The sequence below is a fragment of the Phacochoerus africanus genome, chromosome 1, assembly GCF_016906955.1.
Source record: "Phacochoerus africanus isolate WHEZ1 chromosome 1, ROS_Pafr_v1, whole genome shotgun sequence".
NCBI lineage: Eukaryota > Metazoa > Chordata > Mammalia > Artiodactyla > Suidae > Phacochoerus > Phacochoerus africanus.
Genome location: NC_062544.1, coordinates 198,391,574 through 198,417,557, shown reverse-complemented (window position 1 = coordinate 198,417,557; position 25,984 = coordinate 198,391,574). Strand labels below are relative to the sequence as shown.

The following is a 25,984-nucleotide window of genomic DNA, read 5'->3' as shown; positions in this document are numbered from 1 at the left end:
TGTCTTTTAAATTTTATCTTGAAATAGCATTTTACTGATTTTTCAGTAAAGAATGTTCCAAAATAACACAAAGAATGTACATCAAGTTTATTTCTATATAAACACCAACTTGCCAAACCCTAGTAATTCTACTCTTTTTCCTGATATCTTCTTTCAAGTTTATATCCTGTGATTTGGCTCCTAACTATATTTGTGTCTCCACTTTTTACTCCCTCCAGTGAAATCTATACCTTGTTGCCTTGTTAGTTTTCCTTAAAGATGACTGAGCACCAACATATTCCTTCTTGAGAAATGTATTTTTACATCCAATTTCAACTACATTTATTTGTTGCATCAGAATGGAGACTTAAGTTGCAGCCTTTTTTCTTACATTAAGAAATATTGAGTTTGACAGATATGAAGGTTACACAGCAGCTTGTGGAAGACCCCAAATCCTCTTCAGTATTTGAAATAATGTTATATTTTATTAGGCTTAGCTTCTTTCTTTAATTAATAATGGTTTTCTTTCTTAATAACCACAAAATTACTAATTAACTGCTTCCCAATAGTTTCAAAAGAAATCACAGAATCAATAACGTTAAAGATCGTGTAGTATAAACCATTACTTTGAAAATGGAAAAGCTGAGCATGAAAGAGTTAACCAGGCTGTTAAGAAAAAAAGTGATACAAGGATAGGACCCAGATGTTGGAACAAACCAAAGTCCTTCTCTACCTACTTTCCAAATCCACCATCTGTAGTCATTCTTTTTCTGTATCCTTAATATTTTGCATCATATCTGAAACATTCTGTAAAAAATCCAGTTTGTGTTAAAAGTAGATTTAACAAAGAGGTGAACTTCAAAAGGGTCAGCAGCGAAGGCTCACTGCTGGGGTTCTGCTCCAGTTACTTGGCAGCAGCACCTGAGTTCAGTTTAGTTGGCTTTTTCAAGGGGGATGTTTGGTCAGGCCAGAATTCTTCCTGTTGCTTGGTTTTAGGTTCACAGGAAAGCAAACCGTCAAGGGGATGTTCTGATGTATCCATGAACTGCAGCTAAGCCATTCAGGGTCTTCTTAAAATAAAGCTTTGCTGGGTTTTCTCAGTACAGCCTTCTAAAAGTTGACACAGCAAGAATTGCTTCTCACAGGTTCTATTTTTAAATCCCAGTCAAATTTTTTTTTAACTTCAAGATTGAGTTTCTGAGCCATCTTTGGTGAGTCTTGCCATCTTGCTAGAAAGATTGCTTAGTGGTTACACACTATCAACTCAACAAGGAAGGAAGGAGGGAAGAAGGGAGGGAGGGAAGGAAGGAAGGAAAGAGGGAGGGAGGGAAGGAGAGGGAGAAAGGAGGAAGACGAAGGAAGAGAGGGAAAGAAAGATCAGCTAATAATAGCTTTTATTTACTGAGTATTAAATGTCTCTTCTAAGCACTTTACATGTATTAGTTAAATTTTCGTGGAACAACTCAAGGAGGTAGGTTCTATTATTATTCTCAGATGAGAAAACTTAGGCATAGAGGAGTTAAATGGCTTGCTTAAAGCCACGCAGTTAGGTAGGATGTAGCAGAGCTGGCTCTAAACCAAGCAATCTGACCTCAGAGACTGACCTCTCCACTACATAGCTTTGAGCTGAAAAAGCATTAAAAGGCTGTTAACTTTTCTCGATTTTTTTTCTTTTTGTACTTAACCAAACATGCATCTTTACATTATGTCATCCTAACTTTCGGTCAAATGGAAATATACTGGAGGAAAGGGGCTGAGCTAAAAAGAATACAGTCTTTTGGATTAGTCAGAAAAATCTTAGGTTCTAATTATGCTCTGCTACTTATAGGTTGTGTGACCTTGGATTTGACTCTGGGAAAAAAAGCTTAAAACTTTAGGACTTTCTGTTTCCTCATTTGAAAACTGAGAAAAATATAAACAAACACATGATATTATTCAGACAATTAAAGCAGACAATATAGGTAAATTCTTCATTTTAGTGTATAGCAAACTGTCCTCCCCAAAGTAAGTTTACTATAACAAATTCAAAGTTTTAGTGGCTCATTCTTATTTTGTTATTGTTGCATAAAGTTGTATATATCTACATAGAAAAATATGTATGAGATTGTTCCTATGAATTCTAGCTGTTAACATAATTATCATATTAGGTATAAACACATGCATGAACTATGTTGGGATCAATGCGCAAAGACAGCTAAATTAATACCACTAGTTTTCCTATACTAAGGAACTACTTCCTCTAGAAACTCTTACCTCCCTTAGCTGCCAGAATTTGGCTCATCTGCTTCCACACCCAGCCAAATCTTACTAGCATTGCCCCTGAACATCATGTAGCTGAAGGGCTCTGTAGGAGCCACCAGAAAGCCTGACTCATCCTGAAGGCACTGCGGGAAAAGAGGCTGCAAGTGTGAAGTGAAGAGAATAAAAATGAGAAAAATGTAGAGAAAATAGGGTTTAAAGCTAAGGTTAGACGGCCTTACTTGGATTCTCAAAGCTTTTTTTGTGGCTCCAGCAGCCAGAGGTAGGGACAGGGAGGAAGCCATTCAAGGTGGTGACGTCTCATAGCCATTCAAAGCTGCTTTGGACCAGACCTAGCAAGCAGAGGAGTGATGTATTGACCTATCCAGTCACCTCTAAATTTAAATGCAAAGTCGAGGTCTAGGTCAACAGCATATAGAGAATGACCTCTGGCTTCCAGCCTAGAAAAGGCTGCATTTCACTTGCTGTTCAGGCCTGCAGTTGTTCTGAAGCTTTTTCATATGCCATTCATCTACTTTTGTCTTATTGACTGAACCCCTTCATATTTGATCTAAGATTTGGGTGAAACCCAAGCTACACTGGTGTTGTGCAGGGTTTACCTATTATGCTAAGAAACTAGTAACAGGACCTAATATATACCAAGCACAATTTACCATATCTTGACCTATATTTATTTCCCACAATCCTTGTATATAGGCAGAAGAGATGTGCTGAAATAAGTCAGGATCCTTGCTCAACTCTAGAAGATATGTCAATATCCAGCCAGCTCTTAGGTCTATTGTATAAAAGCTGAAGTACATAATTTATGATTATGATAATCAAAAAGACTTTTTCCCATCCAAAAATTGAAAAAAGAGCACAGAACATAAGATCGGGAGACCTGAATTTGATTCTGCATTCTAGCACTTTCTAGATGGACAGAGCACTTTTTTTCTCTTAGAATACCTTCATCAGCTATTATTATAAATAAGGAAAAGAACATCCACTTTCATGGAATCACCTAGAAAAAGTAAAGGATATAGAAGAATATAGAAGTACACGTAGAAGTATTTGTAAAGCCTAAAGCTATAACCATTAAATATGATTCAGATGTATACTGAGTAACACACAAAGCAATTTATCATAATTGGATAATTTTTGACATGGTCTAGTATGGAATTTTCCACCAGACTCTAAAAGAGACAAATTGACTTTGTTTATCATTATTAAAAAGAAGGAAAATAAAAACTAATTTTCCAAGGGAAAATTCTTCTACCACCTCAGAACAAGTTTACATTCTTCATAATATAGCAACGGTTTTCAAACTTTTGCGTCAGTGCCATTCTGTACTCTTAAAAAATATTACAGAAACCAAAGAGCTTTTGTTTATATGGATTATATCTCCTGGATTTACCATATTAAAAAGAAGACTATGAAAAAATTTAGCTGTGTACTTACTAAATTCATTGACAAATAGCAATAAAACACTCATTGCTGAAACCAATAACATTTTTTAAAACTCTATTTTCAAAAAAAATTACAAATTTTGGTGAGAGGTATGTTTCACACTTTTACAAATTTCATTAATATAAATCTTAATAGAAGAAAATTGAATTATAATATCTGCTTCTGCATTTAATCTGTTGCAATTTTTTGGTTTAAACATGAAAGGAAAAATTTATCTTCATGCAAATATATAATTGGGAAAGGAAAGAGTGTTTTAATAGCCATTTCAAATAATTATTGCTAGTCTTTGCTACTACATCAAAATTTGACATGTTATTTCTTAATGTTTAGCAGCAATGTGGCACTGGACGTAGTATCAGTAACCTTTGTGTACTTTTTATGTTAAAATCCGTGGTTTTTCCTTACACTTTGAATGGATCTTTAACTCATGCACAGTTTTGATAACATGCCATTTGGAAAACGTTAACCCACTGAGTTATTCATATCTTATAAAAATTTCCATGCTTCATTTTGCAATATCAAAAAATACTTCATTAATATTGCTGATCTCATCAGGAACATCTTTAACTAAAGGGAAGTTATCAAGCTCATAGTGGCAGATGCAAATTTCCAAAATTCTAACTTTTATTGAATGCTTGAATTTTGGAGATGAAGATTGGTTATTGTCCTTGAAAGACTCTCTTCATTTATTTAGGGGGGTAAATGCATGATTCCCAAATTTAAATAACCATAGTTTTTCTGTCAATCATTTTTTAAGTAAAAATTCTATTACTTAAAGTAGCTAGTTTTAAAGTAGCTAGTTCAGTTCTAACAAGCACTCTTACTTTGGTGCCTCCATCTTGATTCTTTCTAGGGTGTTAACAATTTTACCCACTGTTGCTTTTGCACCACAAATGCAAATGTCAACATAGCAAAAAGGGTAAATAACATTTTGGTACTATTATGAAAATTGTTTTAACTTCACAGACCACCTGTAAGAATCTCAGAAACCACCAGTGTTCTGTGGGCAATATTTATGAGTTAGCATTGTCTCTTAAGTGTTATGTATTCTTCATTCTGATGGTTTTAAGGATTTCTTAAACTTTCTTAACAAAAACTGTTAGTGTAGGATGGATTTGGATATGTAAGGTAGATATGAGTGTGTGTTAACATGAAAAGATATTCACAATATGTTGCTGAGTAAAAAGTGTAGTTTAGTATTTATACTACAACCACGTCTAAAAAATAAAAAATATTTGTATGTATACATGAACATATGTATTTATCCATACATATATGTGTATCTCTGTATATAACCATTTGGTAGGATGACATCAACAAGAGAGAATAAGAGGAGTTAGGAGTAATGGGAATAATTAATCTTTCCTTTTGACTGTAAAGCAGATGGATTTCATTAAATGTTTAATAAGCATCAACAAACAATTTAATAGGCACATTTCTGTACTTAAAAATTTTGTAAGTGTTTTTTATAAGGAAAAGCTTCTACTTTTATAATTTTAAAAAACCTTTTTCCATTTGGGGCACAGTACTCTCCATTGGCAATTCAGCTGTTCCTTACTGGATCCTCGCTTTATCTCTCTTTAAAACCCCCAGACTCACCTACCCAGGATGATTTTACAGGAGTGCAGAGTTTTTAAATGACTCTTTAGGGAATTCCCATTGTGGCTCAGTAAGAACCCGATTAGTATCCATGAGGATGCAGGTTTGATCCCTGCACTCCAGTGGGTTAAGTGCATTAAGGATCTGGCATTCCCACAAGCTGTGGTATAGGTCACAGACATAGCTTGGATCTGGTGTTGCTGTGGCTGTGGTGTAGGCCGGCAGCTGTGGCTCTGATTTAACCCCAGCCTGGGAACTTCCATATGCCACTGGTGCAGCCCTAAAGAAATAAAAAAAGACTTTTTATTAAAGTCATATCTATTTCCAAAGATGTATTTAAAGTAATCAAGCTGCAGTCATCCTTCCATCTCTCAGTAATATGTTATCAATATAGTTTTCACTTTGGATATTAATCAGAGTTTCAAGAGTCTTCAAAGGGACCCTTCCAGTACTCTCAAGTTAATATGAGCTTTGTACTCTTCATCACTGAAATTTCTCTGCTCTGTATTGCTCAAGTCTTTCTCAATGTCTCTTTAAAACTTTGTGACAACCTCTGTAATAGAAGCATCTAAAATTTGGGATTTGATTCCTAAAGAGGAAAAAAAGAAAAATGCAAATATTAGAATTGATGGAAGAAGACCACCAGTAGTGATCTGTACCCACCAGGATGCTGTGGTTTGGTAGAAAGGAGTCTGTTCTGCAGCTCTAACGTTTGCTTACATATAGCTGAATATCCTTGAATAGTTTGCATGTAAGATAATTATTTTTAAAATTAATAACAAAGGAGTATCTCATTAAGTAGCAAGAATCCCTAAAGAAACTTTGAGCAAGAAGATAAATATTGTGATTGAACCTACCTTACTCTACCTCACCTTACTCCAGCTTTCTCCCATTGTAAAGTTTTATTCTGTGACAAGTTAAAAACAAGTGAAATGCAATGGAAGCGATGAGTAAATACATTCCTTTTCAATATTTTATACTCCCTGAGCAATCCAGCTCTTAAGTTTGCATAAAGAATTCCTGTTGTTGATGCCCAGAAATCACAATAAATCCTTTTAGATGTTCTGCAGTGCTGAACAATTTCACACTGTATTTTTTTAAACAGACTCCCTTTGTTTTCATCAACAAGCAAGAAACAAGAAAAGTTTAGATGTTGCTTTGGAACTTTACAGGGTATAAAAATATCCTTCACTAAATGCAAAATGTTTATCTATATTAGTCAAAATACATTCTCTCTCTTTCTCTCTGGCTATCTATATCTATCTATCAAGAGTTTTTGTTTCATTATATTTTTCTTAAAATAATTTTACATATTACTAAATTGAGTGCCTATAATGTGGGGGAGGTTTGGTAGGTCCATTCACTGCTAATTTAATTCCCGACTACAGCAAATACAGATACTTTTATCACTTATAATAGCCAGTGTTGAAAAGGTAGTCTTATAGCACAGAAATTGATTAATTAAACATGTCATCATAAAACTGATATGTGGTCAGCCCTCAACCCATCCACATCCCAGTTTTAACAGGCTCCATGGCTTATACAGACTGACCACTTCAGTGGCTTCCATTTACTTTCCTTGCCTCCATTCTTCTTTCCTACAATCTGTTTCCCACACTTAAGCCAGAGTGGGCTTCTTAAAGCACAGACATGATAGTGTCACTCACCTGCTTAAAACCCTGCATAGGGTGTTCCCTTGTAGCACAGTGGGTTAAGGATCCAGTATTGTTCACACCATGGCTCAGGTTTCAGTATGGCATGGGTTTGATCCCTGGCTGAGAACTTCTGTACACCATGTTCTCAAAACAAAAACAAAAACCTCTATGGCTCCACATTGCACTTACCATAAAGATGCAATTTTCAAGATTCCACCTTCCTCTGTAGAGTCGTCTGAGATCACCCTCCCGAACCCAACTTTGCTCTAGCTACACCACCCTCCTTTCCAATGTTAGAAGGCCCTGCCATCTCCTACCTTTGGTTTTCCTTCTGTATCACACTTGTGTATGCCAACTCCCCAAGCCCTCACACAGACCAGTCCCTCTCCTCTACCTGCAAGACTTCGCCTTATCATTCAGATCCCAGTGTCTCCTCAGGGCATCCTCTGACCTTGACACAAAGTGAAGTCCCATGGCCCCTTCATATCTCCAGACTCCTCTGTCATAGATTCCTTGCATGTTTATAATTACTTGCATAATTACCTCTCTTCCCCAGTAGGCATCGAGCTTTCTGAGAGCAGGGGACCATACCTCCCTTGTAGGCTCTAGAGTCCCAGATTTCAGCACCTCCATAGTAGATGATCAAAAATACATAGAAGATGAGTGAATAACACAGCCCTTGATGTTCAGAAGCTTGTAATATAGTAGTAAAGTAGACCAAAAATATGGCAAAATCTGTCCCATTATCACCTTATACATGGCACTCGAATCTCTTTTATGGAAAAAAAAATAGATGTTTTGGATCTATAGAATGTATTAAAAATAAAATTTTAGTAATATACTTTTATTGAAAAGCATATAATGTTTAAAGTAGTATAAGAATAAAATGAAATAGTCCATACTTATGCCAAGGAAAAATCAATTTACCGTATTTGACAAGCTCTCTCTATCCCTTATCCTATTAACAAATAAGGGAGGTTTTATAGTTTATTTATTTATTTTTTTAGTTTATTTTTTGAAGACCATTTCTTTCTTAGCTGATTAAGTCATATGAATTTCCTATAAAAATCAACAAAGTGCCAAAAATCCCATGTGTATTCATATGCATTTGTGCTTAGTTTTTCCAGTAATGTATGTCATATTTCCTAAAAGTTTCAGGTGCGATCCACTACCTGTTACTATTTTTGTGACAGTAACACATAACTGTATTGACTGAATCTAGTGTCCCTGGTGCTAAAGGGGTGATCACCATGAACATGAAGCAATCATTGTTCTAAATTAATATAATTTTGCCTAAACAAACTCATCCAGTACTTGAACATCTGACATGGTCATACACTCTACCTTTCATTTTCTCAAATTAAAACAAAAATTACATCATAACTCAAATACACAATTTCTAGACAACAAACTCCTGTTTGCTTGTGCCATGGATTCAGAATATTTTATCTCAGATGGTCAGTGATAGTACTTTATATAAATAAAGCTTTTAAAGGTTGCCTTTCATTTTAAGCCACTTTACTCTTCCCCTCACTAGCAGTAATACTTTCTGTATCAAGCAAGATGTTAGTTGATGCTTGTCCAAAAGTAGTATATGTGCTTGTCTACATTGTCTTCTGCTGTTTTAATCTTTTAACTGATTGTCACGTGTCCAGTGTATCAATGAGCTGTCTGTAAACTAGATCTTTCTTGGCCCCTTGTACATCCTATGGCTTAGATGAGCTCTCTCAACAAGGAGTTGGCCAGAAGCCCTTATCCATGAAAAAGATGAATAGGAATCCCAGACCTGCGCACCTTCCAAGGATTCCATGTCTTATCCATAGTGTTGTCATCAGTGAACCTATAAGCCATTGCAAAAGGGATGAACAAAAGAAGCTATCAGGAGACTGAAGGAGAAATGATAAGAATTGTGGTGTTGGGTTAGGATTCCTGAGGCTATCAAGGCCACAAGGGAGAACCCAGAAGTGAGAGTAATGGGTTATACCTCTCTGCATAGGTTTTATGACTGAAGCATAAACTTGGGGTTAATTCTTGTCAGAAACAAAATTTCACAGACAGATTTTACTCAAGAACCGTCTAACCATCAAAGCAATGTATAAAAATAGAGGCATAATTCATATGAAACAGAATGCTTATAGAAGAAGCTAGCTTTTTCTTTCCTTTGTGTTAAAGTAAAAAGATTGCTCTTTTCTTCCACAAGGACATAAAATCATCACATCCAGATCAGTTGTTATAAAGGAAGTCAGTGGCAGGTGTGCTATGCCAGGTGCACCAACTGCCAGTAAAAAAGGAAAGGAGCCACTGGAGAGGTCATTGCTAAGCACAGCTGTGTTTGAGATTGGAGTGACAAGGCTATAGTCCCCATCTAGTAAGGCCAATGTATATAAAAACAAGAACACATGTCAATAAGGATCAGAAGCAGAATGTCAAGTAATGGTTTTAGTTTTAAATAGATTACTTTTTTTTCTCAAATATGAAAATATAAAATACATAGATTACCCTTTTATTATTTTTGGGGGGGGAGACTTTTATGTGGTAACAGTGTTCATTTGCCATTCGAGGATCCAACATAATGTCAGTACTCTCAGGCCCCTTACCTGAATTATACCAGCAACCTCTCCAGCCCTGCTGTTCCAGTGATGACAGGTAAAATTGCCAAATGGGAGTGCTTTTAGTTTCACCTTGCCTCGAAAATAGCACCAATACCACATAATGCCAAGAAATCTTGTAGATTAAAATACATATCATTTTTCAATCATTATTGTCTTCAGCAGGCAGGAAACAATTTGTGTATATTGGTCATTGCAGGCTATACCACTGCATTTACAGCTTCAAGAGCCAAATCCAGAGGAAATGAGAAAATGATTTTTGTAGAGACGAGAACCTTTCAGATGAAAGAATTGGGCTCAGAATTTTCCAGTTAAGAAGGGCATCATTTTTTGTTTGTTTGTTTGTTTGTTTTCTTTGTGGTTTGGTTTGGTTTGGGGAGTGAGGGAGGGTTAAGAAGAGTTTGCTTATTGTACTCAAAGTAATGTGGAACATTGCTAAATCTGACATAACTGAAATATCAAGTTTAATTTTTGTTTTCTGCCTACTTAATCTCAATAAGCCACCCAACTACTATACTGTTCCTTAGAACATATGTAACCCCTCTGAGACGCCATTAGCTAACTCTACCTGAGTCTTCTACTTTTGTTGAATGTGTCAGAAGTAAATACTTACTATCTAGCCTCCATTAAAGAGAAGTTATTTGCAGTAAACACTGATGATCAAAGGATATGAAATTGAGGACATGATGATTAATATCAACTGGAACTGCCTATCACACCCTGGATTTGTCTCAAAAAATTGAGTTGTTTGATCACTTGCTTTTGACTGAGAAATCCCAGCCCTTTGATCAGAAATCCTCTTTCCTAATCCTAGTGATAGGACCTATCACTAGCACATAATACGAGAAATTTAGTTCGCTGATTTGCTTTTCAAATGAATATAACAATTTGCTATAGGGTAACAGATCCTAAACTTTTAGTATTCTTATTTTGGAAGCTGAATAAAGCAATGACTTTGCTTGTCTGAGTTTTAAATTAAGTAAACCTTGGAAGAAAGAATGTATAAAAATGTGACAGCATGAACTATATGTACTATGCTTTAAAAATATATTACAGAAGATAGATGGACAGATATGCAAAAAGCAAGTATAGTAAAATGTTAGTGGTAGAGGAATTCCCTCTGTGGTACAGTGAGTTAAGAATCTAATTGCAGGAGTTCCCTTCGTGGCATAGTGGTTAACGAATCCAACTAGGAACCATGAGGTTGCAGGTTTGATCCCTGCCCTTGCTCAGTGGGTTAAAGATCCAGTGTTGCCATGAGCTGTGGTGTAGGTTGCAGACGCTGCTCAGATCTGGTATTGCTGTGGCTGTGGCATAGGCCAGTGGCTACAGCTCCAATTGGACCCCTAGCCTGGAAACCTCCAAATACCCTGGGAGCGGCTCAAGAAAAGACAAAAAGACAAAAAAGAAAAAAAGAATCTGATTGCAGCAGCTCCAGTTGCTTCAGAGAAGTAAGTTTGATCCCTAGCCCGGCACAGTGGGTTAAAGGATCGAGTGTTGCCACAGCTTCTGTGTAAGTCACAGCTGCTGTTCAGATTCAGTCCCTGGCCTAGGAACTTCTATATGCTGCGGGTGCAGCCACATGAGAAAAAAAATATTAGTGGTAGAATCTAGGTAGTAAGTATACAGGTGCTCACTAAAATTCTTTCAACTACACCATATACTTAATTTTTTATGATAAAATATTGGACAAGGTATATAAGAAGGTACATATCTAATAATTTGTGTACTTGAGAAAAAGTCATTCACAAGGATGTAAGATTGAGCAATCTTAATGGATATTTATGTTGGAGAATTCTCATCTTTGGAAAATAGAAAATTCTTTTAAGAAGTTTTCAAGCTCTTCAGGTTACTCTCTTATAGACCAAGAGCCACTCTAAAGGTAGGAAAGCAGCATTAAGGAGGGACAATAAGGCTATAGTAAAAATTTTATTGTGCATCACTGCCACTTTAGTATTCAGTTAGTAAGTAACTGGAATATCGATATTCCCAATTAGACTTAGCCTTAAAATTAAAAAATTACTAAAAATCTGGACATATGAAAATGACTTAAAACGTGGTTTAAAATGCATATTTGTTATGCTTTCATCTCTTTTTTCACCCAGCAATATACCTTTAGAACTGAGTTTGATTACCATATGTTATGTTTGCCCAAGCCTAGCCCAAAACTAAAAAAAAATGCATCCTGTGGCTATTTTGTTTTGTCATAACATCACAGTTGGTGGGAGGAGAACACAACTGTGAATGTCTTTAAGAAAGGAAAAAATAGTTTCTGAAAAATGCCAAACCTAAGCCCTTCTGCAAACGATTTTCTGTAATGATGACATTTTCCCTTCAGAAAGTTGATTTCCTCTGTATATAAGAGAAATTAAAAATCTGCAAATTGTCCTTTTACTTGGTAAGGTGATTACTTTCTAATTAAACGTTCTGTCCAGGATTATGTCCTAAATGGGGAAACTCTCAAGCTTTTATTCCAAGTCTTTGGGGGAGAAGCTCCTCCTCTCTTATTTTGTATTTTCTTTTTTCACTGTTTCTTTGGCTCCCACAGGAATGATCTTGGTAGATGTGCTGACATTGTGGATCTTAAAAAAAAAAAAAGAAAAAAAACAAGGGACATGGGACCAAAATGATGTCAAAGAACTGAAGGCTTAATATTATAAGGGAAAGTCAAGAGGAAAGGAGCATATTAAATGCAATAAAGAAAACATCCACTTCACCATCCTATGACACTTGCCACAAGGGACAAAAGTAATAACCATAGCATGAATCTCTACATTTTTTAGAAAAACAAGCTTTTATTCCTCCAGAAACATAATAAAGGAAGGGTAAAGCCCTGACCCAGTCACTTTTCTGCAAAGTAGACTTTAATGAGTCTTTTCTATGGCAATTTTATGGATCTCTGAAGCAATCACATTTTCCTTTTTTTAATAATTTTATAAAAGAAATTCATTCTTACTTCAAAAAGAACTCCCAAGTATACAGAGAACACACAGATCATGTATAATTCCATCATCCAGTGAAAAGAACTTTTAATATTTGAAATATATCCTTCCAGATTTTTCTTCTATAAATATATATATCACATATATTTTAAAAGAGAAACATTCAATTTTTCTCCAAAAGCACTTTGGTCTTACTTTCTTGCTTCATGAATTATTCCCCTTCACCCTCCGGTATCTCCATTTTCACTTTCTTTACTGCTCCTTCTTGAACAATAAACACACTTAATACCTTTACACAAGGGAAGAGGGGGAACTATTACTTTTCCAGTATTCTTGCCCTGTATTTTTTGTCTTTTCACTAGCATACTCTCTCTTTCTCTTCTCTTTCTCCTGTGCTAAGAACACTTAACATGAAATCTACAATCTTAATAAATTTTTTTGTCTTTCCCTTTTCATTCAAGCTTTCCTAAGGGAGAATAAGCCCTCTCTTAACCTTACTACCAATGTATTCATTAATTTACTCTAATCTTATTTCCACCTTCACTAATTTTTGAAGTCCAGAAGTCCTTGATGACTTCTAAAATGTCAAATACAGTGAAAGTGTGCATTTCACTTCCTTACTTAACCTTTCATTGGTATTTGACACCATCTACAACTTGTTTTCCCTTGACTGCATTCTGGCTCTCCTCCTACACCTGTGAGCACTCCTGTTCCACCTCCTTCATTGGGTTCTTTTCTATGGCCCTTTCTTTAAATGTAGCAATTCTATAGGACTCATCTCTTCTGTCTCTACATTTTCTTTTTTGTGATTTCAACCACTGCTACAAGTCTAATTCAATCCATATGTCCTGCCTTTATCTCTCTTCTAAGATATAGACCCATCTATCCAAGTGGCCAACTGGGTTCTTCCAACTGGAAATTTCCACAGATACTATGAACTCAGCAAATATCTTCTTAGCACAATATTTCCCTTCACAATCCTCGTCGATGACTAAGACTGTATTCAACCGGTGGCAACACCATTCAACAGCTATAATAGTGAAAATAACAGTAAAGATGTTTCTGAAAATATTTGATACAGATTTGCCCACTGAAAGAAGTAATATTTGCATCTGTTTTGGCATCCTGTCAATCATAAATTACATATGAGACTGATTCATACAATTAGCTCTAAAAAGAGGCTGCTAGATAATTTGATAACTAGGAGTCCATTGGTGACTATCAAGAATGCAATTACAGAAAATTGCAACCTGATTGTGGTTGGTTTAAAAGTGAAGAGAAGTATTCCATTGTGTATATATGTACCACATCTTCCTAATCCAATCATCTGTTGGACATTTAGGTTGTTTCCATGTCTTGGCTATTGTGAATAGAGCTACAATGCACATGCAGGTGCATGTGTCTTTTTCAAGGAAAGTTTTGTCTAGATATATGCCCAAGAGTGGGATTGCTGGGTCATATAGTAGTTCTATGTATAGTTTTCTAAGGTACCTCCATACTGTTCTCTGTAGTGGTTGTACCAGCTCACACTCCAACCAACAGTGCAGGAGGGTTCCCTTTTCTCCACACCCCCTCCGGCATTTGTTATTTGTGAACTTATTAATGATGGGATGGAACTAGAGACTCTCATACTGAGTGAAGTAAGTCAGAAAGAGAAAGACAAAAACCGTATGATATCACTTACATCTGGAAACTAATATACAGCACAACTGAAGCTTTCCACAGAAAAGAAAATCATGGACTTGGAGAATAGACTCCTGGTTGCTAAGGGGGAGGAGGAGGGAGCTGGATGCATTGGGAACTTAGGGTTAATAGATGCAGACTATTGCCTTTGGAATGGATAAGCAATAAGATCCTGCTGTGTAGCACTGGGAATTTTATCTAATCACTTATGATGGAGCATGATAATGTGAGAAAAAAGAATATATACATGTATGTGTAACTGGGTCACCATGCTGTACAGTAGAAGTTTGACAGAACACTGTAAACCAGCTATAATGAAAAAAAATCATTATATAAAATAAAGAAGTGAAGAGAAAGGGACTATGTGTGGTGACTATGGACCACTCTTTCAAGTTTGAAAGTAAAGAGATGAAAGAAAAAATGAATGTCTTTAGGGGAAAGTAGATGTGAGGAAGTCATCTTTTAGGACAAGGAATATGAGCAATTTTACAGGCTTAGAGAAGGAAGGTGGTGGAGAAGAAGGGATTAAAGCTAGGAAGAATAAGAAGATAGGAGTTGAACACTGACCACCATGAAGAAGAGAGTAAGAAGGTCTTTGTCCCTTTTTGTATATTATATATTCTTCATTAACATTTGCTTTAATAAATTCAGATCTACAATTTATCACTTATTGAAGCATTGAATAAATAATAGGAAAAAATTTTTGGAAATATTCACATGCAATCTTTAACCTTTATTTTGATGTCTCTAATTAGGAAAAAAAACTGTAGTTGAGGCTAATTTGTACAATTAACTAAATCATGTGTTCCTTTTCCCTTTCAAAACTTCCTTTTATATATTCCATTCCTAATGAGTATAAAGAATCCTTTTAATTCAACCCATACGCAACTAGCATCTTTCAATTAAAACTCTTTCATAAACTCTTATTTTAAAATGAATATTGGGTGCTTCCTTTTTTAGGTCTCTGTCCCATCAGATTTTGTTGTTTTGTTGTTATATAAAATTTTCTTATATAATACATTCTATATCTGTGGCTATATGTTGTTCTCCTATCCAGTTTCCAAGTTTTATTGTTTATTTAATTCAAGTGAATAAATCTACCTTTCTGTTCTACTTTTGCAGAAACAGATAGGGTTAAGGAGAGATGGTGGAACTTTTACAGAGAAGAAAATTTACCAATTAGGCTTAATGTTCCTAAGAAAGCAACACCTCTGATTCAGTGGTATTAAAAAAAATTGTCAGCACTAAGAAATAACTGGATAGTTCTCTTTCCAGTTACTTAGAAAGTGTTCATAATGGTTTGGGGATGATGGCAGACACTGTGTTTGGAGTTTCAGAGATTGGACATGTATCCTGAGCTGAAAGCACCTCACAGGGAGCGAGGCATTCTCAGCAAATGATGACTACTTCCTTTCTCTCTTTCCTCATTTCTCCCACCTTGAGGTCCTCACCATCTTAGCTCCACTGCACTGATGCTGTCACTCAGCTGCACATGGGTAATCAGTGGACAAAATCGGCTCTCAGCAGGCAGTGGGCAAAGGATGAGGTGGAGAGGGGCCCAACCTTATTGTACTGCCTCAGTGGAAATCCTCAGCTCCAGCATCTGTCAGGGGAGGTGGGAGGAGCACAGGAAGTGATTACCCTCTGGCTTCTCCTCCCACAGAAGCCCTGCCTCCTCTGCTTGGACAGTGGGGAGGTTAGTTTTCTTTCTCCTTCTAATTCAGTACTTTGGCTAATGTGAAAGACCACACAGACGCTATGGAGTTGCTTTTTGTGCTTGACAAAAGTGCATAGATAGAAGACAGGGATTCCCGGCTGGGAGGAGGGAGGAGAGCTGAAGATCCCTGCCTGGGCGCCTGATCTAAGCAGTCAAAGTGGGAAGCTGAGTGCTTGAAAGAGGATTATACTCGCACTAGAAATAATCAGTAAGTGAGCGAATAACCATTATGGCTTAGAAAAGGCTTAATCCCCCTGGGGTTATGGGGTGAGCTAGAAAATATTGCTTAACTCTAGAGTAAAACTTGAAGGCTTCCGACTCTGTGTACAGTTGTCTGCTGTTTGAAGACTAGGGGTTTAAGTGCAAACCCAGAGCTCTAAATACCTCCTCCCACTCTTGGAAAATGCCAACTACTACTTACAGTAGTTGGGGATATAATTTCCTTCCCTGACCTAGTCTGTTCCTGGGAATTTTACTGCTAAACCAGATAAGGAGTTAGGATTCAGTTGGAAAGGTGGTATCTGGTATTGGCAGAAGAAGCGATCTTGAAGTAGTTTCTGTGAATGCTGACATTGTTGTATCTATTAACAGTGATTTGTTAATCACAAGAAAGTCTGGCATGGGGCTTTAAAAAAGGAAAATTGAAAGCTTTTATGACAGAGAAGCTGAGTAGTCCATCTGCGTGAAGTGAAATATAAAAAATGTGTATATTAATAATGGATGGAGGGTGTATTTGAGCATTAAACTAGAAAAACAGTCATGGAACATAGCAGTGCATGGATAAAAATTAGCTAGAAAAGGAGAAATTATAGTTTCAATGACTTTTTGTGCTATCCAAAAATTTCACAATGTTTACAAAGTCAAGGCAATGATTCAGGGATACTTTGATTACTGTATTACATTATAAAAATGTTGCTGGGCAATATCTGTGGTTCTGTGGTCAGCAAGTTTTGGCAATGAAGCCACTGCCGCTGGTGCAAAGAATTCTGGGATGTCTGACAGTGAAATGGATGGAAAGACCCACATTCCATCTCTCCTTAATGCCCTTTTGTCCAGAAATCGGGTCATGCAAATGAGCTACTTGGTACGTATACAGATCAATATTTGGAAAGACATTTCTAAGTATTTTGCATTATAGGGTCTCTGGACAATATCTTATAGCAACCAGTGGACTAAAAGGATACAGAGGCAAAGTGATAGGAAGGAAGTCAGCTTGATTGAAACCAACCTTGTTCTTTTTTGTTTTCCATCAGTCCTGAAATGGAACCTCAAATGAGGACAAGAATAATAACAGAGAGAAATACTGTGGCCATCTGTTCTGTTCTAAGTGGCTAAACTCATTAATGTATGAATGAGAATTCAGATTTTATTTATGCATCATAATACTTGAAGATTCAGAAAATCTCTTTATTACAGAAAAAAAATGGGAGGTATGTTTATTGAGGAGGAAATGTGGAAATTTGGTTTTGAAATGTTTTAGGAGAAAGAACAGACAAGAATCATGTCCCACACCATGTAGATTTATGTCATGTTTGCTGAAGGATGTAATTATTCCTCCAATGAGATGAGACTTTTAGAGTGACACAGTAGATGCAAACATAAGAAATATTTTTAATTCCTCTAATTCTAGTTGATATAGTTAATACCTAGAGCAAGGATTATTTTTAAAAAAAATAATAACCTTGAATTATAACTATGTAGTGAATTTTATTCTTACTAGTCCACTATGGACATACTATGGTTTCTGAAATTATGAGGAAACAACTCATTTGTGATATTTCCTTAACTGTTACACTGGGAGAAAGAAAGAAAAAAAAAAAAACTCAGACATCTATCTTTCTCCTGTAACATAGCAATACAATGGTTGTCATGATCTGTATCCTTTTCTAACTTTATAACTTTTACTATGGAGAAGATGGGGGAAAATGCCAATAAAGTACATTTTTTAAGTGGTCTCTACTCTTCCAACTTTTCAAAATGCTTAATTTTGAAAATTACCTTGTTTATCTTTTAAAAATTATTTCTAAGTTATTTTTTCCAATATTAGTTTTCATCAAATTTATATTCAAATATAGAAAATCTGAAGATTTGTTATCTGAGTGGTGTTATTCTTACTTATTCTTAAAAAATATGTAAAGGATTAAAACAAAACATTTAACAGTTGAAGTCTTAAGCATAGTACAGTTACTAAATGCAGTTTCAGTCTATAAGAAAAATGTGCTGGGACTCTTTAAGGAATTGCTTATTTATCTCAAATTATTAAAGAATATTTTCTAAAAATGTAGAATTGAAAAAAGCTGACAGTATTCAGAAAAGGATTAAAGGTATAATTTGGATGGAAGAGGCTAGCAGAAGCCAGCAGTTTAATAAAGATATTTGCTTTCATGAGAGATTGACATAAAGAATGATGTATTTTGACTAGTGAACAAGGCTAAGTAAAGACTTTTATCTTTAAAAAGTATTAAGTGGGAATTAACATTTTTAATGGAAAGAAAACTAAATGATCATTTAAAATTATTCTTTCACAAGAAAAGTAAAGAAAAAGGATATGGAAAACTAAGCAGTGATGAAGACCTGGAAATAATTGTTGATCAAAAGCAGGTAAGTGAATGCTTACATACATTTTCTACTGTTGCATTGTAGATTTTTGACAATTGAAGCCCTTTGAGCATTCAGCCCTGCCCTGGCAACTATATTAACCTGTCCAGCTGAGGCCTGCATAAAAAGATAGATTTTGAGAGCAGCTAAGCCTCCCCCATACAACACCTCTGATCCACTGACTTCTGTATGATGTAATATCTGTGCCCTGTGTGTAGGAATAATGGAAAATAAAGCAGAGCAAGATAAGAGAACTTTTGGAAATTAAAAGCCCCACTAGAAAAATGAACAATGATAATTTGGTTGGGGGGAAAAAAAAGATTTAAACAAGAACCAGAAAGTATATTATTTTGAAAATGAGAAATGCAACCATTAACATAAAACAGTATAATTCAGGGGGAGGGGATGAAAGATTTTTAAAAACTGAGAAGTTTAAAATATATCCCCAGTTTTCTTTCTCAGATTGCAATAAATTAGAAATCATTTTTTTAAACAAACAAAAAAAGTTATTTAATATTTTTTTAAACTGCCGGTAATTTGAGAAACATCTAGCTTGGATTTCATATGGGTCCATAAGGTGAAATGAAAACTGCTTAATAGACCATAAACAATGATACACCAGGTAATGGAAGGTATCCAGCTCATGCCACTGAATTGGCATTAGCCCTTAACATCTTTGTTAGTTATCAGGTAGACAAGATAACTGCACATCTATTTCATGTGTAAGTGGCACTGATTCTGAGGGTATGTAAGCTCAGGTGGAGTTAGAGAAATAATTCAAAGGGATCTGAAGAGATGAAGAAGTTAGAAAGAAAGCAGTCAGCAAGTTACAGAGAGCCAAGTTGAATTTGGACAGTTTCCTAATCATGCAGTTTGTTTTGCATCATGGTGATTGCTTTAAAGGGGCCATTGTGTCGATTTCTGAAAAAAGGGGAAAATGACATCAGAAGATAGCAACTGGGAACAGTTGACTTACAGACTGACTTCTTAGGTCTGAAATAATTGAAGTAACTGAAGTCGTCTTTTGGGGAAAACTGGCCAAGCAAAGCATCTCTCCAGGGGGTGCAGAATATATTCATACTACAGGGTTCACACAACCTACCTTCAAGTTTTTCCTTCCTTATCTTCACTTTCCAGAGTAAACCGTGGTGAAGTGTTGGGTTTGGCCCTGTGTTTCTACTTAGTGCCAAATTGTCAGTTCAATTAATAAGATAAGTGGGACTGGAGCCTGAGTGCTCTTCTGGGCTATTAACTAGCATTTTAACTATGCCAGATTAATTACTTGGGGTATGTGATCTCCATCTCCCACAGATCCTGCCCTGTAGACTGGCATTCTGATGAAACGACTGGACCTCCTTGGCAAAAGAATTCATAAAATGCAGGGAGTTCCCGTCATGGCTCAGTGGTTAACAAACCCCGCTGGTAACCATGAGGTTGCAGGTTCAATCCCTGGCCTTGCTCCGTGAGTTAAGGATCTGGCGTTGCTGTGAGCTGTTGTGTGGGTTGCAGATGCAGCTCGGATCCCATGTTGCTGTGGCTGTGGTGTACGCTGGCGGCTACAGCTCTGATTCAACCCCTAGCCTGGGAACCTCCATATGCCACGGGTGTGGCCCTCAAAAAAACAAACAAAAAAAAAGAATTCATAAAATTCAATTGAGTGTATTATGAGAATACACATACCTATACATTTCTCTATGAAAATGAAAAGTTTTTTTATTTCTTCTTTAATCACGTAGAAGTTAAATTCCTATTCTTTTTGTACTTCTTTCATATCATTTTACCCCCAAAGGTGCTTTGCTTTTCTTCCTTTCTTTTCTTTATTTTCCCCTAAAGCTTCTTTTTGTTTTAAGTGAATTTGGGGATTCAGAAAAAGGTGTCATTGTTCTTTTATTCTCATGGTGCTTTTCTTAAAATGTATATTGTTGTGCCTGAACACACTTTACCAACTGTTAAGGAATCTTTTGAAAAAGAGAACCCACTTTCCTTCTTCTTCAGAAAATAATGCTTTTTTTACTTTGATCAAATGAGGAAGGATTCAGTTTCTCAGTCACTGTTGCCTCTGTTGTTATCATGTTACCTCTGGTGCCATTGGACCAGTTGGCACCAGTTGGCAGTGACCCAGCTTTGCTGAGTCATTCATGTCAAAACATGTTTCAAAAGATGAGTAATTATAAATATGAGTTGGCTTTGATGTTTGCTGTTGGCAGTAAGAGTAGTCCTTCCTTTGCGGGAAGGTTTATTTGGTGTTGATGTAATGAGCAAATACTAGGTTTGAAACAATGACAACATTGACACCTCAAAGTAAAATATTTGGGAAAACATTCTAATTCGTCTTTATAACACTATGAAAAATTCTTCCTAGGTTTAAGAGATCAACGTTAAAAGTGTATGTGTGTTTATGTGTGGATGTGTATAAATTACAGTTATGTAGTATTGCCTCATCTCATAGATATTTTATGTATTTTTGGAGGGGAGAGGAATCCTTATATTCAATGTAGTCTTCCTATGCCTTTTCAGAAACATAGTAGAAATGTGTTAGTCTAATCTTCATATAATTGCAAAAAGCTTTTTCAGTAAATTGTGCCAAAAGAAAATCTAAAGGAAATAAAATAGTTGGAATGCTGTGATAGATAGGCAGAAGTCTACTAATCTCATTGTCTGTCATTCAGAAGCTGTCATTTTACAAATGCTTTGCTGTTTTATCAGTCATGTGATTTGCAAGTCTTGTACTTCCACAGAAAGCCCACAGTTTTACTTATATAAGAAAATTAATAACAGAAGTAGCACAGAGTATGAGGATTTTTTTCACTCTGGCTGCCCATGTTCAGGGAGGTAAAATGTGATTTCTGTGTTATCTCTACATGAGAAAAAGTAATTTTGGAAATGCATAAGGTTTTACTCCTAAAAGGCCATATTGTGCTTTTCTCTTTGTAAATTTTAATGGTGAGATTTATTTGAAATACACATTAAAACTTTCCAGAGAATTCTTAAATTAGTGTTGACGTCCTAAAACAATAGGAGGTGCCATATAATATGTAATCACACATCCACACACTTCTATGGTCATTTAAATATAAATGTATCATATGGGCAGTGAAGTCTATATTCTCTTCCAGAAATCCCTAGAGTTTTCAAACTTCATGCATAGGAAAGTAATCAAAGGAAACACTGGATAAAAATTTTTATGTCAAAAAAAAGGGGAATTCTTTGGTGGCCTAAAGGATTAAGGATCCAGCATTGTCACTGCTGTTGCTTGGGTCACTGCTGTGGTGTGGATTCAGTCCCTGTCCTGGGAACTTGCACATGCCCCAGGCATAGCCAGAAAAAATATTTATGCATCTAAAATCCAGAGATTTGATATAAGTATATACATATATTTCATTAGATGTATACTTATATACCATATATAATATACATATATATAATCATATATATAATTATAATAAAATACATAGAATTAGTTCTATATTTGGCTTTCTAGAATAAATATTGAAAGAAATTTGTATATGTATTTTGGATTATTTTTATAATTTATTAAAATATTCTTTCCCGATTGGAAGAGGGTACATCTTGTTTAGGAAAATATTTCATGGACAAATGAATTTCCTTTGAAGTTGCTGAGATACCAAGGGTGGGAGTGGGGAAGTAGATAGTCAAGTGATTAAAAACATTAGCACTTTGAATAAATAAATTTATTCTAAGTTACTATTTTTAACTAGAATAGAGTCAACTTAATTCAAGATTTATGATATATGTGCTGGATCAAGATCACTTTTTTCCTAAAATGTTTTCAAATTCCAAGCAGACTTAGAGGAGGTAACCAAGGCTGACACAAAATCATAGAATATTACAATTGTAAAGAGGATATACTTGTAGGTTCAAGCTCTTCAAAATGATTTTTTGTTGTTTTTCTTTTTAAAAAAAAGAAATTGTATTTGTAGTGCATTTTTTATTATAGTTGATTTACATGTTCCTTCAATTTCTGCTAAACAGCAAAGTGATCCAGCCACCCATACACACCCCTTTTTTTTATTTCATTTTCCATCAGGTTCTTACCCAAGAGACTGATACAGTTCCCTGTGCTATACAGCAGGACCCCATCACCCATCCATTCTAAATGAAACGGTCTGCATCTACCAACCCCAAACGACCCATCAGCCCCCCTCTTTTTCTCCTCCCCACTGGCAAACCTGCCCTACAAGTCCATGATCTGTTTCTTTTCTGTAGGGAAGTCATTTGTGCCATATTTCAGACTGCACATATAAGTGATACCATATGGTGTTTGTCCTTCTCCTTCTGACTTACTTCACTTAGTGAGTGTCTCTAGTTCCAACCATGTTGCTACAAATGGCATTATTTTGTCCTTTCTTTTGGCTGAATAGTATTCCATTGTATATATGTACCACATCGTCTTAATTCGTCCATCCGTCAGTGGACATTTAGATTGTTTCTATGTCTTAGCTATGATGAAATGTGCTGCGATAAGCATGCAGGTGCATGTATCTTTTTCAATGAAATTTTTTTCTGGACATATGCCCAGGAGTGGGATTACTGGATCATATAGTAGTTCTACATTCAGTTTTCTGAGGCACCTCCATACTGTTTTCTGTAGTGGTTGTATCAATTTACATTCCCACCGACAGTGAAGGAGGGTTCCCTTTTCTCCACATCGTCTGCAGCATTTGTTTTTTGTTGACTTGTTAATGATGGCCACTCTAACTGGTGTGAGGTGGTACCTCATTATAGTTTTGATTTGCTTTTCTGTAATAATTAGTGATGTTGAGCATTTCTTCATGTGCCTGCTGGCCATCTGTATGTCCTCTTTGGAAAAATGTCTCTTTAGGTCTTCTGCCCATTTTTCAGTTGGGTTGCTTGTTTTTTTGTTGTTAAGTGATATGAGTTATTTGTATATTTTAGAGATTAAACCTTTGTCGATTGAGTCATTTACAAAGATTTTTCTCCCACTCTGTGGCTTGTCTTTTCGTTTTTTTAAGGGTTTCCTTTGCTGTGCAGAAGCTTTTGAGTTTAATTAGGTCCCATCGGTTTGTTTTTGTCTTTATTGTCATTATTCTAGGAGGTGGATCAAACAAAATGTTGCTGTGATTTATGTCAAAGAGCATTCTGCCTGTCTTTTCCTCTAGGAGTTTAATAGCATCTTGCCTTAAATTTAGGTCTTTAATCCAGTTTGAGTTTATTTTTGTGTGTGGTGTTAGAAAATGTTCTAATTTCATTATCTTACATGTGGCTGTCCCAAGCCATTTATTGAAGATACTATTTTTCTTCCATTGTATGTTCTTGCCTCCTTTGTCATATATTAGTTGACCAGAGGTGCTTGGATTTATTTCTGGGCTTTCTATCCTGTTCCATTGATCTATTCTTCTGTTTTTGTGCCAGTACCATAATAGTATGTTGTAGATTGAGTTCATTGTAGGACTCAGAGTTGCAGCTGCATATCATTCAGTGCAATAAGATATGGAAATGTCAAATATCAGCCCATTACAAGGAGAACAAGTGTACATGGATAAGAACCATGATTCTCAAATTTTAGCAGCTCAGAATCCCCTTCTCAGAACACAGATTGCTGGGCCCCACCACCAGAGTTTCTGATTTTGCGGGTTGAGTTACGGCCCAAGAGCTTGTATTTCTAAGTCCTCAGTTTACCTCAGATCCCAGACCATACTTTGAGAATGGCTGGGTCAAAGGAAACAACTCTTGCAATGCTAAAGAGAAAAACATATATGTATGACTTATGATAAATTTGACATTCTTCAACTAAGTATTACTTGGAAATCTAAAAACAAGAATATTGACATCCAATGTAATGATGCTGAAAACAAGAAAATCATGGCTATTTACAACTAAAAGTGCCTTCGAAGACCCACAGGTATAGTCTACCTGAATTGCTATCTTGTGGCAGCCTTGTGATCAGAGATATTTCCTTATCTGTAAAATAATACTGTGCATTCTTATTTGTAAAATAATACTCTGCTCTTCCCATCTCTTAGAGTTTCTCTAGGAAGATAAAATTTGCTAAAAGTTCTTTATAAACTGTAAACCATTGTGTCATTTTAATTAGCTAGTCATCACCACCTATTAGTCTGCTTGGCCTGCCATACAAAATATCGTAGACGGGGTAGCTTAAACAACATACATTTATTTCTCACAGCTCTGAGGGCTAGAAAGTCAAAGATAAACCCACTGGCATGGGTGGTTTCTGGTGAAGGCTCTCTTTCTGGCTTGTAAATGACCACCTTCTCACTGTATACTCATATCCTCATATGGCAGAGAGAGAGAGCTGTGATCTCTCTTCTTCTTCTTATAAGGGCCCAATCTTCAAGGCATCATTTAACCATTACCACCTCCTTGCAGGCCTATCTCCAAATACAGTCATATTAAGGATTAGGGCTTCAACACATGGATTTGGAGGGGACATAAACATTCACTCCATAAAACCACCCTACAACCTCAATTTAGCCAAGAGGAACGTTGATACCTAGCATGATGAATCAAGCTGCTCAGAGTTCCTGGTTAGTACAGAGAGAGTACTGGAAGGCAGCCTTCCTTCCTGATGTCCAGCTTTATACACTATCATCCTACACAGCTCTGTGGTCGCCCATTCCTGGTCATCCCAGATGAGAATTAAGAAGCTGTTTTGCTTAACTGCTCTAATTATATAAAATAGCTAGTTGATGGAAGTATCATAATTGGCCAGTATTTCTTTATTGAACCCTCCAGGGAAACTTTTTCCACCAACACTCCTTAACTGTTTACTTCCCTCTCTGCCCTATGGCTTCGTTAGGAGAGAAATGCCCTTCAAAGCAAATATATACAGAATTAGAGTTGAAAGGTGATTGTTGCCATCTGCTCACCCTCCTCTTCCCTACACAGCCTCCTCCAGGAGAGCCTTGACCAGGCATGAGAAGCACCATAGAGAGAGACAACACATACTATTCTTAGCCTAAAACCTTTATGAGAATCTCCTTTTAAATTTATAGAAGCCTGAGCAGAAAGCAATGGAAACTACAATTTCTGTGAAAAAGAAGAGGTGAAGTATAGCCACCCCTTTGTGTTTTCAGTAGCACATAAGCTTTTGAGTAGGATTGTAATTTTATCCTGGTGGTTGTTGTGGCAATGAATCCTAAAGAGGAAAATACAGGCCCACATGGAAGAAAGAGAAAAATGGGTTTATAGGAAAAGATATTGATCTTACTTCTGGTACTAACAGTGAGTGTAGTCATGCCACCATCTAAGCAGCTGACCTGATTCTTGGACCCTTAAATAGTGAGAGGAATGGGGGTGATATGTGTCACTGCCTTGTACTCAGCACCATCTGGCCAGTGCTTTTTTTGCCATATCAATGTGGTGAGTTAATTTAAATATAATTCCAATCCCATTTACCTCTGAGGAGACTTATAAAGCATGAGATCCCATCTCTTGGCGTCATGTATAGCATTCTCCCCAGGTACCTCTTGGAACTCTGTGTTGGTCACCAAGAAC

The 25,984-nt window shown here is 36.2% G+C and overlaps 1 protein-coding gene across 9 annotated transcripts in view; it reads left to right on the top strand.

Annotated features, from left to right (window-relative positions):
- Nucleotides 1-25,984, top strand: part of PEX5L (peroxisomal biogenesis factor 5 like) — a 251,334-nt gene that overhangs the window by 43,857 nt on the left and 181,493 nt on the right. For 3 of the 9 annotated variants that reach the window (XM_047787093.1, XM_047787060.1, XM_047787035.1), the window contains exons 1-2: nt 15,885-16,973; nt 18,419-18,490. The exons of 3 other annotated variants lie outside the window; for them this stretch is intronic. In XM_047787093.1, the coding sequence (XP_047643049.1) occupies nt 16,881-16,973; nt 18,419-18,490 (165 nt within the window). In that variant the 5' untranslated portion in view covers nt 15,885-16,880. Of the gene's footprint in view, nt 1-15,884; nt 16,974-18,418; nt 18,491-25,984 lie in introns of those variants that run through there. 3 more of the 9 variants (XM_047787044.1, XM_047787053.1, XM_047787100.1) reach the window with 2 other exon arrangements.